Below are 17714 nucleotides of genomic sequence, written 5' to 3'. Positions count from 1 at the left end.
AGCACATATGTCAGAGTCAAGGCCCGCGGGCCACATCCGGCCCGCGAGAAGGTTTTTTACGGCCCCTGGGATGATCTTGATTTATTATTAGAACCGGCCCGCAGACCGCAGCAAGCCGGCAGCCCGCAGATCTTTTACACGCACCAATACTACATTTCCCACAATGCAACGGTGACGCACCGAGCAGTAGGCTGCTTCATTTCAATATTTATTGGCACAGCAGTCGTCAGCATCACAGTAAAATTAACTTTCAGATACCCATCAAAAATGGCAAAACGGAAGGTGGACACTGAGAACCGGGGGTTTCAAACAAGGTGGGAGTCGGAGTATATGTTCACGGAGGTAGCTGGAAAACCTGTGTGTCTTCTGTGTGGAGAAAGTGTGGCGGTACTGAAAGAGTATAATCTGAGACGACATTATGAAACGAAACACGCGGACAAAAACAAGAATATGGACATGGAACAAAGGCTACAAAAGGCTAGATTTTTGCACTTTATTTTATTGTATTTCAATCCAATTATATTTTAAAAATATTTCAGTTGAGTGGATGATAGAAAATTGCTATTATTGTTTTTTTCTTTGAAGTAAATTTAGCCCACTTTTGCTAAAATAGAAAATATAGGCTACTGATGGTGCCTTGAATACCGGTTTCTTTCATTTAATGTTCATGTTATGGGGATTTTTATATAAAGGAAATTTGTCTTTTGTGTCTGTTGAAAATTAAAGATTACTGACAGAGCCATAAGAAAATATTGCTTTATTTATCTGATCATATTGGAATATATTTGTTAGGTTTTCAGTAGGTTCAATTAGGTTCACTAGACTATATGCGTCATTTAAAAATTTTTCAATTAACATTCGAACAGTCCGGCCCTCGGCTTGTAGCTAAATTTTTTATTTGGCCCTCCGTCCATTTGACTTTGACACCCCTGTTTTAGAGGGTCTGTTTATTGTCCTCAGCACAAGGTGCACATGTGTAATGAACATGCTGTTTAATCAGCTACTTGCTATGCCACAGCTGTCAGGTGGATGGGTTATCTTGGCAAAGGAGAAATGCTCACAAACAGGGATGTAAATCAATTTGTGCGCAAAATTTGAGAGAAATATGCTATTGTGCATATGAAAAACTTCTGGGATCTTAATTTCAGCTCATGAAACTCGGGACCATCACTTTACATGTTATGTTTACATTTTTGTTTAGTAGAGATAAAACAATTAATAGCATATTGTTTTTACACGTGTGTATTAGAGGTCGACCGATTATGATTCTTCAACGCCGATACCGATTATTGGAGGACCAAAAAAAGCCGATACAGATGAATCGGACAATTTTTTTATTTATTTGTAATAATGACAATTACAACAGTACTGAATTAACACTTATTTTAACTTAATATAATACATCAATAAAATCAATTTAGCCTCAAATAAATAATGAAATGTGTTCAATTTGGTTTAAATAATGCAACAACAAAGTGTTGGAGAAGAAAGTAAAAAAGTGCAATATGTGCTATGTAAGAAAGCTAACGTTTAAGTTCCTTGCTCAGAACATGAGAACATATGAAAGCTGGTGGTTCCTTTTAACATGAGTCTTCAATATTCCCAGGTAAGAAGTTTTAGGTTGTAGTTATTATAGGAATTATAGGACTATTTCTCTCTATACCATTTGTATTTCATATAGCTTTGACTATTGGATGTTCTTATAGGCACTTTAGTATTGCCAGTGTAACAGTATAGCTTCCGTCCCTCTCCTCGCTCCTACCTGGGCTCGAACGAGGAACACATCGGCAACAGCTACCCTCGAAGCAGCGTTACCCATGCAGAGCAAGGGAACAACTACTCCAAGTCTAAGAGCGTGTGACGTTTGAAACGCTATTAGCGCGCACCCCGCTAACGAGCTAGCCATTTCACATCGGTTACACCAGCCTAATCTCGGGAGTTGATAGGCTTGAAGTCATAAACAGCAGAGCTGCTGGCAAAATGCACGAAAGTGCTGTTTGAATGAATGCTTACGAGCGTGCTGGTGCCTACCATCGCTCAGTCAGACTGCTCTATCAAATCATAGACTTAATTATAATATAATAACACACAGAAATACGAGCCTTAGGTCATTAATATGGTTGAATCCGGAAACTATCATCTCGAAAACAGAAGCGTTCCGTATTTTATCTAACGGGTGGCATCCATAAGTCTAAATATTCCTGTTACATTGCACAACCTTCAATGTTATGTCATAATTACGTAAAATTCTGGTAAATTAGTTCGCAACGAGCCAGGCGGCCCAAACTGTTGCATATACCCTGACTCTGCGTGCAATGAACGCAAGAGAAGTGACACAAATTCACCTGGTTAATATTGCCTGCTAACCTGGATTTCTTTTAACTAAATATGCAGGTTTAAAAATATATACTTCTGTGTGTTGATTTTAAGAAAGGCATTGACGTTTATGGTTAGGTACAGTCGTGCAACGATTGTGCTTTTTTCGCAAATGCGCTTTTGTTAACGCATCCCCTGTTTGGCGAAGTTGGCTGTCTTTGTTAGGAAGAAATGGTCTTCACACAGTTCGCAACGAGCCAGGCGGCCCAAACTGCTGCATATACCCTGACTCTGTTGCAAGAGAAGTGACACAAAGAAATTCATGTTAGCAGGCAATATTAACTAAATATGCAAGTTTAAAAATATATACTTGTGTGTTGATTTTAAGAAAGGCATTGATGTTTATGTTTAGGTACCTTTTTCGTGAATGCGCACCGCATCGATTATATGCAACGCAGGACACGCTAGATAAACTTGTAATATCATCAACCATGTGTAGTTAACTAGTGATTATGATTGATTGATTAATTGTTTTTTATAAGATAAGTTTAATGCTAGCTAGCAACTTACCTTGGCTTCTTACTGCATTCGCGTAACAGGCAGACTCCTCGTGGAGTGCAATGAGAGGCAGGTGGTTAGAGCATTGGACTAGTTTACCGTAAGGTTGCAAGATTGAATCCCCGAGCTGACAAGGTAAAAATCTGTCGTTCTGCCCCTGAACAAGTCAGTTAACCCACCGTTCCTAGGCCGTCATTGAAAATAATAATGTGGTCTTAACTGACTTGCCTAGTTAAATAAAGGTAGAATATATATTTTTTAAATGTATCTGCTTTTTGCAATAATCACTGATCTGTCTTTGAAGTCTGAAAATGCCCTTTTTGTTACAAATTTAACCAGAGCCATGCATAATGCACATTCACTTCTTGTAGCAGTCATTATAGAAATGTAACACGGGTCCATAAACAATCTCTCAAGCACCACATGCTAGTAAGTAGCCAGCTAATCTTTATTGGAGTCTTTATATTTTAAGTATAGACAAATTTGCTAGCTAACAAGGCAGAACAGTTGAATTGTTATGAACACACCCTTCAGTCCGTATCCAACTGTTTGAACAGCGTGCAAGCCTAGAATTGTAACAAATTCTTATTTACAATGACGGCCAAACCGGACGACACTGGGCCAATTACGCGCAGCCCTATGGGACTCCCTATCACGGCCGGATGTGATACCGCCTGGATTCGAACCAGGGGCTGTAGTGACGCTTCTTGCACTGAGATGCAGTGCCTTACACCGCTGCGTCCGTGTGTGTGTGTGTGTGTTAACTATTTAACTGTACATGAATGCTTAAAAGGCCGCAAAAAAAAATTATATTGGTTATTAGTATTGTTTTTTGGGGGGCAAGGAAAATATCAGGTATCGGCCAAAAATGTCATATCGGTGCATCACTAGTTTTGGCGTATACTGGTTAAAAAACCTGATTTGACAGCTTGGCCAACACTTGGATATTTAAATTAGCTCCCACATAGGGGGGCACTGGGGCAGACTGCCCGAGCTCAGCTGCACCAAGTGAACTAGCATGGATGGATTCAGGAAGCACAATGGAACTACTAGGGCACTTTACTACAACAGCAATACATGCAGACTGATTATTTCACAAGCGTGAGTCATTTCTATTCTTTGCTGTGTCACTAGATTCCTGATATTTCTTTCTCTATTTTTGTCACTATATTCCTAGCTAAGTTAGCCGCCATAGGTAGCGTTAGAATGCTAGCTAATAGAAGTCACTGGCGAGATACAGGTAACTGCCAAAATAAAGAAAACACTTCAGTAAATGAGGGATACAAAAGTATATTGAAAGCAGGTGCTTCCAAGTTGGTATTTCCTGAGTTAATTAAGCAAATAATATCCCAACATGCTTAGGGTCATGTATAAAAATGCCCAGTTGCCCATTATTTTGGCTACCATGGCTAGAAGAATAGATTTCAGTGACTTTGAAAGAGGGGTTGCAAAGGAGCATAGGTGGTTTAAAGGGTATGTGTGTGTCACCTGATCTCAAACCCAATTGAACACTTCTGGGAGATTCTGGAGCAGCGTCTGAAACACCGTTTCCCACCACCATCAACAAAACATCAAATGATTGAATTTCTTATGGAAGAATGGTGACGCATCCCTCAAAAAGAGCTTCAGATACTGGTAGAATCTATGCCAAGATGCATTGAAGCTGTTCTGGAGTCTTGTGGTGGCCCAACGCCCGATTAAGACACCATGTTGGTGTTTAAGTTATTTTGGCAGTTACCTGTAGCTGTTGTGTAGGCTTTGTCCTTTTTGCTAAAACCAGCTGTGGATTGCTTGGCTTGCTAGCTTGTGTGCAGTTGAGTGTGCACTACTGAGCCCATGGGGTTTTCTAATATAAGCAAAAAAAGTCTGTCCTCTCTCCTCTGATCCGGAAACCGATAAGTGGTCAACGCATGTGTCCGTTTATTGGTAGGCAAACAGAAGTGTTATCCCCTCCTCGATAGCCACCTTTCATCGAAGATACTCATGTGAATCCTACCTCGACATTTTTTTTTTATCTGCCACACCCCCTTCGAATCAGGTTTTGTTTTGTTGGAGGAGAAAACATACACACTAGAGGTCGACCGATTAAATCGGAATGGCCGATTAATTAGGGCCGATTTCAAGTTTTCATAACAATCGTTAATCTGTATTTTTGGACACCGATTTGGCCGATTTTATCATTTTTTTTACACCTTTATTTAACTAGGCAAGTCAGTTAAGAATAAATTATTTTTTTCAATGACGGCCTAACAACAGTGGGTTACCTGCCTTGTTCAGGGGTAGACCGACAGATTTTTTACCTTGTCAACTGGGGGATTCGATCTTGCAACCGCTCGGTTACTAGTCCAACGCTCTAACCACTAGGCTACCTGCCGCCAAATAATAATAATAAAAATATTAGTGGTCTTATGGTTGTGAAAGGCTTATATATAGCCTAGCTATAATTTCACAATCCCTGAATTCATTAGATTATTGCTGACTGTTTGAAATGCAGTATATGTGTCCTTTAATTGAACAAATGAAAGGCCTATTTAGAGAAAACATTTGTATATATTTTTTTATATATATTGTGAATCGCCCATACATTTGAGAAAATCATATCACCCAGGCCTAGGCCAAGTACCACCAGGGGTCCTAGTAACCCTGGTTGGGAAGCTCTGATCTAGAACAGACAAAATGAAATATACTTTTCCAACACACACAGTGCAGATATGCTTCATTACACTGCCTGACTCTGAATTCCAAAGTCATACACAGGATGTTTGCTCAGAATAGATAGTACTGAACCATTGACTCAACAACCACCTAGACCCTCTGAAAATGACCTAGTAAGGACAGTCAATTCAGGAATCAAACTGAAATTCCAATACCAGGTCCAATTTTCCTAATTTAAAAGCAACTGACCCCAACACTGGTGACTAGTTCTAATTGTTTCAAGAGATAATACATTTCTGTATATGAAGCCCAAATCTCAAACCGTTGTTAAGAGCAGCCTCAAGCAGACAAAACCATTAGCATTTCCTCCTGTGTTGCTGCGATAGCGCATAGGAATTCAACCCCTGCCAACATCATTCTCCCATTTTCCTAGGAAGGAAAAGGGTTTGAGGCAGTGTCCTGAGATCTGTACAAAATCCTGTGTCCCAGTAGGTGAAAAATAAGAGGAATTTATTGATGCTCAACTTAACCACTACTAAGCATTTCACTGTTAGTCTACACCTTACGAAGCGTGTGATAAATACATTTGATTTGAGATTGCCATACAACTGCCACCCTTCAGCTCCAAAATGTCAATGTCAATCTCAAGGCCCATTTTCCAATCCGGGGGGCATAAAATGTTATTAATGTACTTCAACTCCATCGTAACCACCACAAATATTGAAGTCAGCAGAGAACCTCGCAGAGTTGAATGAGGCAATTAAATACCAGCTCCACATTATTTCTTGTGGTTTATGCCTAGGTGTCAATTGCCGAATGACAAACAAAGTATAGCCTAAATATAACATCTCAGCAAGGACCATAAACATCAGGTGCACTTGACGTGTTGGACTAAAACTCAGGCAAAGGAAGAAATGTCCGCTCTCAAACTTAATTAGGCTGCAAACATACTGAATTTCAATGATTTTACTAAGTCACAGCTCATAAGGAAATCAGTCAATTGAAAATAATTCGGCCCTAATCTATGGATTTCATATGACTGGGCAGGGGCACAGCCATGGTTGGGTCTGGGAGGGCAGAGGCCCACCCACTGGTGAGCCAGGCCCAGCAACTGGGGAGCCCAGCCAACCAGAATAAGTTTTTCCCCAAAAAAGAGCTTTATTACAAACAGAAATACTCCTCAGTTTCATCAGCTGTCCGGGTGGCTGGTTTCAGACAATCCCGCAGGAAACCGGGTGTGGAGGTCCTGGGATGGCGTGGTTACACGTGGTCTACGGTTGTGAGGCTGGTTGGACGTACTGCCAAATTCTCTAAAACAACAGTGGAGGCGGCTTATGGTAGAGAAATTAACATTAAATTATTTGACAACAGCTCCAGTGGACATTATTGCAGTCAGCATGCCAATTGCACGCTCCCTTAAATCATCGGTGGCATTGTGTTGTGTGACAAAAATGCACATTTGAGAGTGGCCTTTTATTGTCCTCAGCACAACGTGCACCTTTATAATGATCATGCTGTTTAATCTACTTCTTGATATACCACATGTCAGGTGGATGAATTATCTTGGCAAAGAACAAATGCTCACTAACAGGGATGTAAACAAATTTGGCCACAAAATTTGAGAAATAAGCTTTTTATGCGTATGAAAGACTTCTGGGATTTTTTTTATTTCAGCTCATGAAACATGGGACCAACACTTTACATGTTTAATTTATATTTTTGTTCAGTATAGAATAGGAACCTACAATCTAAATGCTTGCTGATGAGCATTAAAGGCAAGGACATAACCAATCAACCTTAACTTCCAGCAAAGCAATATTCTATAAATGGGTCAAACGTGAAAAATGAACTAAATGTTTATTTTTGCATAGTCCATTTTAAAAATGTGTACTGTTGGAGATAGGGTTTGTCCAGTGCAACATTAAAAAGGGAAAGTTAGTCCTGTTCCACTTTAAAATACCTTGTTAATACCCTTCCTGCGGAAACAATCATTGTGAGAGCCACCCGCAGGCCTTACTCTTAATTATAAAGTGGTTATCTCAGACATCAGTAATATGCTCAGAGGACAGAAGTCGTCTTGAGCCCACAGCTCAACACTAATTGGGCTTTCCACTCAAAAATAGAATGAAAAAAGTTGAAGCGGGATCATGAAACAAGGACTCAGCTTATTGTACCCAGTCTTTCAAAATACAGCTTTTTAAAAAGTGTTAATTTGAAGTGCAAAATGAAGCTGAGCATGATGCTGAATGTAGGCTACTTTTTACATGCATTGTATAAGTGCACTTTGGGAAAAGAATTACATACATTCACTAGCATTACATTACTCATCAGGATCGATAGATTCAAAACAATAGTTTCAAGTATAGGTCGACCGATTATGATTTATTCAACGCCGATACCGATTATTGGAGGACCAAAAAAGCCGATACCGATGAATCGGCCAATTATTATTATTTTTTTGTAATAATGACAATTACAACAGTACTGAATGAACACTTATTTTAACTTAATATAATACATCAATAAAATCAATTTAGCCTCAAATAAATAATGAAATGTGTTCAATTTGGTTTAAATAATGCAAAAACAAAGTGTTGGAGAAGAAAGTAAAAGTGCAATATGTGCTATGTAAGAAAGCTAACGTTTAAGTTCCTAGCTCAGAACATGAGAACATATGAAAGCTGGTGGTTCCTTTTAACATGAGTCTTCAATATTCCCAGGTAAGAAGTTTTAGGTTGTAGTTATTATAGGAACTTTAGGACTATTTCTCTCTATACCATTTGTATTTCATATACCTTTGACTATTGGATGTTCTTATAGGCACTTTAGTATTGCCAGTGTAACAGTATAGACGTTTGAAACGCTATTAGCGCGCACCCCGCTAACTAGCTAGCCATTTCACATCAGTTACACCAGCCTAATCTCGGGAGTTGATAGGCTTGAAGCACAGCGAAGAGCTTCTGGCAAAATGCAGGAAAGTGTGAATGAATGCTTACGAGCGTGCTGCTGCCTACCACCGCTCAGTCAGACTGCTCTATCAAATCATAGACTTAGTTATAACATAATAACACACAGAAATACGAGCCTTAGGTCAATAATAAGGTAAAATCTGGGAACTATCATCTCGAAAACAAGACGTTTATTCTTTCAGTGAAATACGGAAGGAAGCGTTCCGTATTTCATCTAATGGGTGGCATCCATAAGTCTAAATATTCCTGTTACATTACACAACCTTCAATGTTATGTCATAATTACGTAAAATTCTGGCAAATTAGGAGGCCCAAACTGTTGCATATACACTGAAGTGACAATTTCACCTGGTTAATATTGCCTGCTAACCTGGATTTCTTTTAGCTAAATATGCAGGTTTAAAAATATATACTTCTGTGTATTGATTTTAAGGAAGGCATTGATGTTTATGGTTAGGTACACATTGGAGCAACGATACGCACCGCATCGATTATATGCAACGCAGGACACGCTAGATAAACTAGTAATATCATCAACCATGTGTAGTTAACTAGTGATTATGATTGATTGATTAATTGTTTTTTATAAGATAAGTTTAATGCTAGCTAGCAACTTACCTTCAGTTCTACTGCCTTCGCATAACAGGCAGGCTCCTCGTGGAGTGCAATGTAATCAGGTGGTTAGAGCGTTGGACTAGTTAACTGTAAGGTTGCAAGATTGAATCCCCCGAGCTGACAAGGTAAAAATCTGTCGTTCTGCCCCTGAACGAGGCAGTTAACCCACCGTTTCTAGGCCGTCATTGAAAATAAGAATGTGTTCTTAACTGACTTGCCTAGTTAAATAAAGATTAAATAAAGGTGTAAAAAAATATATATAATAAATAAAAAGAAATTTAAAAGAAATCGGCCAAATCGGTGTCCAAAAATATTGATTTCTGATTGTTATGAAAACTTGAAATCGGCCCTAATTAATCGGCCATTCCGATTAATCGGTCGACCTCTAGTTTCAAGCCTATCACGTTAAACACTGCTCATCAGAGAAAACATAACTGAACACCAGGGTTGCTGTGGTTCTTTCTCCCATGGTGTCCACATCTCAACCAATCAATGGCAGCAACTTCAAATCTACTAACCTTCATTCAATAACCAAAAAGATAATGTGGTTCCTTGAGCAATTAATTATTTAGGATAAGCCGGCCCCAAAATGTCTGGAATACTCTGCAATTATTAGGCCAGTTGAGTGTTAACATACAGTGCCTTCAGAAAGTATTTATACCCCTTGACTTTTTCCACGTGTTACAGCCAGAATTTAAAATTGATTAAATTGAGATGTGTCACTGGCCTATACATAATACCCTATAATGTCAAAGTGGAATTATATTTTTAGACATTTTTCACAATGAAAAGCTGAAATGTCTTAAGTCAATAAGTATTCAACCCCTTTGTTATGGCAAGCCTAAATATGTTCAGGAGTAAACATTTGCTTAACAAATCATGAACTGCATGGATTCACTCTGTGCAATAATAGGGTTTAACATGATTTTTGAACGACTACCTCATTTCTGTACACCACACATACAATTACCTGTAAAGTCACGCACATTGTTTGAAGTACAATATACCAACATAGTTACCGTAGTAAGTCAAAGCTATGTGCTGGAAAACCTTGGTAGAGCATGGATGGAATAGGCATTGTGGTGCTCATGTGAATTTCCTTTACTTTTCGGCTTCAGACTAATGCCTACTTCTCACTTACAATACATGAATGTAATAAAAAAATAAACGTTTCAAATGTATTTCAAACATATTTCAGAACTGTATACAAAAACACTTTACTGTAAAAAAAATAAAAATAAAATTACAGTTGTAACATACCAGAATAACGATGGGGCGTTACTGGTTATGGAAAAACTTTTACATGCAACAGTCAGCCATATGATTCACCACTAGCCTCTTAATAGTAAGCAAACAACTCTAAGCATCTCGATAGAACGACTAGCTCCAACAATAAACACATGCTGCTGGAATTCACCAAATGTTTGGTGTCTTCATATTTAGCTAACGTTACTAATGACGTGAATACACATATGTCCACGTCATTCACTTAAATTGTAAAGAAAAAATAGAGAGGAAAACCATACATTGCCAACTGGCAATGAAATATAGCTAGCTCTATGCTTGCGAGGTTAGCCTACCGGCTAACTTATTAGTGTTGTACACATTCAATAGGCTGCCTTCAAGTTAAAGAGGACACGAAAAATATTCAAAGTAAATATGGTGTTTTACTTACCTAGGCACGTTTTTGAAAGACAAATATCCACACGAAATGCATAACGACAGAAAATATGCAAATGTTTAAAGTCTAGTTGACAGCAATGCTCCTGAATCCGCCATCTTCATTCAGCAATCGATGTATTCTGCCGAAACTCCCGAATGAACCAAAGTGAGCAGGAGGAGGAGGGAGATTTCGTAACAGTGGACATACAAACGTTGTTTATTTGGAATAATTTCTCTGAATGGAGAGGAGTAAAATCCTCGAAATGACCCATTTTGAAACAGAATTGTGTTGGTATTTTAAGGTAAAAGCGCAAAACGAACAATACAATTGATCATGCTTGTTTTAACCCCCATAACACTGATATATTTCATGATACCCTTGTCCCGACAGAACACCCCGAGCTTCTTCCAGGCTTACTTTTAACTCACAGGTGCATAAGGGGCAAAAGTGCAGAGCTTATTCCGGTATGCTACTCCTTTTACTTGGGTCATCAAAGTGATGACAAAATATTGACAAAACGCTAACTTTGGCGTCTGAGCAGGTAGCAACTAAAACATTGGGTATTCCGATGTGAACCGCATTGTCTGAACGTCTAATTTGGGAACCCTTCCATGAAAGCTAATTGTTGGGGAAATACTCAAAAACACAATTAGTTATCACATTGTATGCCCTATTTCCACACCACATAGAACTGAAGATAATTAACTAAGTGTGAAAATAAACTCACTGTAACCAGGCTACTGGTGAACTTGATCATAGATTGCCCTATAGCTCCCTCTCCTGGTCATACTGTAGCATGCATTTTTAAAAATATATATTTTTTGTAAATTTACATCAATCATACCAATTCATTTTGCCAGTCAGTGGTCAGAGGATTTAGACAAAAACAGTATTTCTGATTTAGAGTAATTGTGGTTCAATAGTAGCTTCTATCAAGGCCATCAGACTGTTCAACAGTCACCAGTAGCCAGCCTCCACCCAATACCCTGCAACTTAGAGACTGCTGCCTTAGTCATTGAACACTGGTAACTTCAATGTTTACATACCATTTTACCCACTTCATCCTATATAACTACTACTGTACATACCTTTTCTATTCATATACCATCTTTACACACCATTATTCATCAATCTACACACATGTATGCATACAGTGGCTTGTGAAAGTATTCACCCTCAAGGCATTTTTCCTATTTTGTTGCCTTATAATCTGCAATTAAAATTGATTTTTTTGGGGTGTGTAACATTTGATTTACACAACATGCCTTTGATGATGCAAAATATTTTTTGTGAAACAAACAAGAAATAAGACAAAAAAACTACTTGAGCATGCATAACTATTCACCCCCCAAAGTCAATAATTTGTAGAGCCACCTTTCTCTTGGGGTATGTCCCTATAAGCTTGGCACATGTAGCCACTGGGATTTTTGCCCATTCTTCAAAGGCAAAACTGCTCCAGCTCCTTCAAGTTGGATGGGTTCCACTGATGTACAGCAATCTTTAAGTCATACCACAGATTCTCAATTGAATTGAGGTCTGGGCTTTGACTAGGCCATTCCAAGACATTTAAATGTTTCCCCTTAAACCATTCAAGTGTTGCTTTAGCAGTATGCTTAAGGTCATTGTCCTGCTGGAAGGTGAACCTCCGTCCCAGTCTCAAATCTCTGGAAGACAAACAGGTTTCCCCTCAAAAATGTCCCTGTATTTAGCGCCATCCGTCATTCCTTCAATTCTGACCAGTTTCCCAGTCCCTCCCGATGAAAAGCATCCCCACAACATGATGCTGCCACCACCATGCTTCACTGTGGGGATGGTGTTCTCAGGGTGATGAGAGGTGTTGGGTTTGCGCCAGACATAGCATTTTCCTTGATGACCAAAAAGCTACATTTTAGTCTCATCTGACCAGAGTACCTTCTTCCATATGTTTGGGGAGTCTCCCACGTGCCTTTTAGCAAACGTGTTTGCTTATTTTTGTCTTTAAAGCAATGGCTTTTTCTGGCCACTCTTCCGTAAAGCCCAGCACTGTGGAGTGTATGGCTTAAAGTGGTCCTATGGACAGATACTCCAATTTCCGCTGTGGAGCTTTGCAGCTCCTTCGGGGTTATCTTTGGTCTCTTTGTTGCCTCTCTGATTAATGCCCTCCTTGCCTGGTCTGTGAGTTTTGGTGGGCAGTCCTCTCTTGGCAGATTTGTGGTGCCATATTCTTTCCATTTTTTTATAATGGATTTAATGGTGCTTCGTGGGATGTTCAAAGTTTAGGATATTTTATTATGGATTCGTTTTTTTTCCTTCAATCTACACACAATATGCCATAATGACAAAGCAAAAACAAGTTTAGAAGTTTCCAAATGTATTTTAAAAAACCCGGAAATATCCCATCTACATAAAAGTATTCAGACCATTTACTCAGTACTTTGTTGAAGCACATTTGGCAGAAATTATAACCTTGATTCTCCTTGGGTATGATGCTACAAGCTTGGTATACCTGTATTTGGGGAGTTTCTCCCATTCTTTTCTGCAGATCCTCTCAAGCTCTGTCAGGTGTGATGGGGAGCACCGCTGCACAGCTATTTTCAGGTCTCTCCAGAGATGTTCGATCGGGCTCAAGGCAGGGACAAGGACATTCAGAGACTTGTCCCGAAGCCACACCTGCGGTGGCTGTGTGCATAGGGTCGTTATCCTGTTGGAAGGTGAACCTTCGCCCCAGTCTGAGGTCCTGAGTGCTCTGAAGCTGGTTTTCATCAAGGATCTTGCTGTACTTTAATCCGTTCAGCTTTCCCTCGAACCTGACTAGTCTCCCAGTCCCTGCCACTGAAAACATCCCAACAGCATGATTCTGCCACCACCATGCTTCACCGTAGGTATGACGCCAGATTTCCTCAAGACGTGATGCTTGGCATTCAAGCCAAGGAGTTCGAGCTTGGTTTCATCAGACCAGAGAATCTTGTTTCTCATGGTCTGAGTCCTTTAGGTACCTTTTGGGAAACTCCAAGCTGGCTGTCATGTGCGTTTACTGAGGGGTGGCTTCCGTCTGGCCACTCTACCATAAAGGCCTGATTGGTGGAGTGCTGCAGAGATGGTTGTCCTTCTGGAAGGTTCTCCCATCTCCACAGAGGAACTCTGGAGCTTTGTCAGAGTGACCATCGGGTTCTTGGTCACCTCCCTGACCAAGGCCTTTCTCCCCCGATTGCTCAGTTTGGCCGGGCGGCCAGCTCCAGGAAGTCTTATTTAACCTTTGTTTAACTAGGCAAGTCAGTTAAAAACAAATTCTTATTTACAATGACGACCTACCCCAGCCAAACCCAGACAACGCTGGGCCAATTGTGCAATAATTTAATCCATTTCAGAATAAGGCTGTAACGTAACAAATGTGAAAAAAGTCAAGGGGTCTGTATACTTTCCAAATACACACACGACTCTGACATTGCTTGTTCTGATGTTTTTTTGTGTCTCTGGATTATGTTTTTTTATTTTTTATTATTGCTAGGCATTACTACAGTTGGAGCTAGAAACCAACATTTTCTTGCACCTGCAATATCTACAAATCTGTGTTCGCTACCAATCAATTTTGATTTGATAGTGTCCATTTTTTGTACTTTCCACCCACAAAATAAATGACAACACATTTGTGTTTTGAATAACCTTTATTAAGTAAACTCTACATTTCAGTATTGCTTTATGTCCTTTTTTCTTTTATTCTAAATTACAACCTCTTGCAATCAGCACAATTTATATATATACTTTTTCCCCCAACCAAGCTACACTGAGGAATACAAAAATATCACAGTACATTTTCTACTAAGTCACATCACCCGTGAGCTCCAGAGCAGGGTTGAGGGTGCAGGTTTGGAACACAGGGATCTGACAACGCCCCCTATAGAACATCAATGGACAGTGGACATGAATTCCACAGTAACAGCTGATGGATGTAACCTGGAAACCCAGTCTGCACATAAGCCTTTCTGAGCGTAGCACTTTTATGATTCTAGATGTGTAGGGCATGTAAATATCATGTCCACTCATCCTTTATGTGATCCTGATATTTGATTGGATGATTGTACTTGAGATTTGCAAAAGGCCATCCACTTGCACTCTTGACCCACTCAAAAAGGGCTAATGAGTTTGGTCCAGCCAGACACCTGTGTTCCCAGACCCAAAACCTCAAACTGCTGAATCGGAAAAGGGAACCCACACAACACTCACATTACACTCTCTCATTCTCAATTCCTCTCTGCATACACATCATTCAAAATATCAAAAAGATAAAACACAAAAAGAATCCTCACCCGTACTCAGGTTACTATTTTCATATTACATTTCATTTTATTATTTCAACAAACTGTTTTTTGTCTAGTTTTTTTTACTTTCTTGTTTAAACACTGTCAGAATACCCAAAATTCAGATCCGTAGTGACTGGTGGAGGCTAACTCCCCCCAGGACAGTGGAATGTTGCAGTATGAATCTGACTTACTCAGTGGTTTCAATAAAATAACCAACTAACAACAAAATAAATGACAACTTATATGCCCCAAGCAACCAAAAAGCACTCCTTCGTGACTGCTTCTGGAAGGAAAGTTGGGAGGATGAGGGGGAATATATGTTACAGGAAGTTACAGAGACATGAACCATGATAATGGGAGATAAAATTCAGTCACGAACAGACACAGAACACTACATAAGCTGATTCCCTTTCAGCTTTCCACAAAGCTCTGCGTCTCACACAGTTATGACATCTAAAAGGGTGGGGAATGGGGGTTGATTGTGCTGCCTGTGTGCTGTGTAGGGTATGTACATCAAGATACACAAGGAGGGTTGACGTCAGGTCAGGGAGAGGCCAGGTATGGCGGATGGGGAGAGCATTCGAGGCAGAGCCAAGGGTCGATGGAGAGAGACAGAGCTCGACAGGGCTGCGGGTTTGTGGGGTGGGAGCGTCGTTCCTCTCCCACTCCACTGCCCTCACAGTCATGGGGAGAAGGTGGCCATCTCCAGAGAGATGCGCTGCCACAGCTCCTTGGTCTGCTTGCCCCTCTTCAGGTTCTGAAGCACATCGTTGAACTGCATCATTCCCACAGGGGTCAAACAGAAGGCCCCGCGGGCACTGCGGATGATGTTGACAAAGTCGTCGTAGTCGGCCGGGGTCAGGTGGATCAGCCGGTGGTGGATGTACTGCAGTGGGGGATGACGGGTGGGACAGAGGAGCAGATTAACTGAGTCAAACAGGGCACCAAAGGGTAATCTACTTAACTACTTATTTCAATGTTAGTCACAGACAGGGCACCCAAATCCTAAACCAACCCCTACCTCCTACTACCCCCAATGAACTTGTAGAGCAGTAATTTCTCAACTGGTGGGTCATGACCCAAATTTGGGTTTCGGGAGGTGTTCTTTGTTATACATTTTCATTTTAATGAAAAATACTCAAGTCTGAACTTAAATGACAAATCATAAAACCAGGTAGAAAGTGAATAAATAATTTAATCTCAGCTATTCTTCAAAGTATTTTCAATATAGAGCTATTAGAAATGCTATTTAGCAGTTTTGGTTGATTTTGTGGTCTCAAACCAAGAGCTTACGTTCTTCAAGAATATGAACATTGCGAATACCAATCCATTCAGATTTACACAAGTACATATGGACTTGGGATCAATTTGAATTGAACAATAGTGTTTGGTGGGAATATAGATAAACATATGTGGTCCACTACCAGTGTTATACACAACATGACCAAAAGTATGTGGACACCTGCTCGTCCAACATCTCATTCCAAAATCATGGGCAATAACATGGGAGTTGGTCCCCCCTTTCCTGCTATAACAGCCTACACTCTTCTGGGAAGGTTTTACACTAGAGGTTGGAACATTGCTGCAGGGACTTGCTTCCATTCAACCACAAAAGCATTAGGTGAGGTCGGGCACTAGGCCTGGCTCGCAGTCAGCGTTCCAATTCATCCAAAAGGTGTTCAATGGGGTTGAGGTCAGGGTTCTGTGCAGGCCAGTCAATTTCTTCCACACCGATCTCAACAAACCATTTCTGTATGGACCTCGCTTTGTGTATGGGTGCATTGTCGTGCTGAAACAGGAAAGGGCCTTCCACAAACTGTTGCCACAGAGTTGGAACCAGAGTTGCCACAGAGTTGACTAGAATGTCATTGTATGCTGTAGCATTAAAATTTCCCTTCACTGGAACTAAGGGGACTAGCCCAAACCATAAAACACAGACCCAGACCATTATTCCTCCACCAAACTTTACAGTTGGCACTATGCAGTCCGGCAGGTAGCTTTCTCCAAGCATCTGCCAAACCCAGATTCGTCCGTCGGACTGCCAGATGGTGAAGCGTGATTCATCACTCCAGAGAACACGTTTCCACTGCTCCAGAGTCCAACAGCGGCAAGCTTTACACCACTCCAGCCTACACTTGGCATTGCGCATGGTGATCTTATGCTTGTGTGCGGTTGCTAGGCCATGGAAACCCATTTCATGAAGCTTCCGACGAACAGTTCTTGTACTGACGTTGCTTCCAGAGGCAGTTTGGAACTCAGTAGTGAGTGTTGCAACCGAGGACAGATGATTTTGATGCACCACAGCCCCCGGGAGTCCTGTTTTGTGAGCTTGTGTGGCCTACCACTTCGCGGCTGAGCCGTTATTGCTCCTAGACGTTTCCACTTCACAATAACGCCACTTACAGTTGACCGGGACAGCTCTAGCAGGGCAGAAATTTGACAAACTGACTTGTTGGAAAGGTGGCGTCCTACAACGGTACCCCGTTGAAAGTCAGAGCTTTTCAGTAAGATCATTCTACTGCCAATGTTTGTCCAATGGAGACTGCATGGCTATGTGCTCAATTTTATACACCGGTCAGCAACATGTGTGGTTGAAATTGCAGAATCCACTAATTTGAAGGGGTGTCCATACGTTTGTGTATATATAGTGTATATTGA

At 40.5% G+C, this 17714-nt stretch overlaps 2 protein-coding genes across 14 annotated transcripts in view; both read right to left on the bottom strand.

The window, feature by feature from the left end:
* LOC120046552 (bifunctional heparan sulfate N-deacetylase/N-sulfotransferase 2-like) overlaps nt 1-10929 on the bottom strand; it is a 213384-nt gene extending 202455 nt beyond the window's left edge. For all 5 annotated transcript variants that reach the window (XM_038991893.1, XM_038991890.1, XM_038991894.1 and 2 more), the window contains exon 1: nt 10789-10929. The gene's annotated coding sequence lies outside the window, so the exon portion shown is untranslated. The remainder of the gene's footprint in view (nt 1-10788) is intronic.
* A 3472-nt stretch (nt 10930-14401) lies between these two features.
* LOC120046550 (zinc finger SWIM domain-containing protein 8-like) overlaps nt 14402-17714 on the bottom strand; it is a 41405-nt gene continuing 38092 nt past the window's right edge. For all 9 annotated transcript variants that reach the window (XM_038991884.1, XM_038991885.1, XM_038991883.1 and 6 more), the window contains one exon: nt 14402-15942. In XM_038991884.1, coding sequence (XP_038847812.1) covers nt 15739-15942 — 204 coding nt within the window. In that variant the 3' untranslated portion in view covers nt 14402-15738. The remainder of the gene's footprint in view (nt 15943-17714) is intronic.

The sequence above is a fragment of the Salvelinus namaycush genome, chromosome 4 (genome assembly GCF_016432855.1).
Source record: "Salvelinus namaycush isolate Seneca chromosome 4, SaNama_1.0, whole genome shotgun sequence".
Classification (NCBI taxonomy): domain Eukaryota; kingdom Metazoa; phylum Chordata; class Actinopteri; order Salmoniformes; family Salmonidae; genus Salvelinus; species Salvelinus namaycush.
Note: the sequence above shows the minus strand (reverse complement) of the source record. Positions and strands in the feature narration are given on the sequence as shown.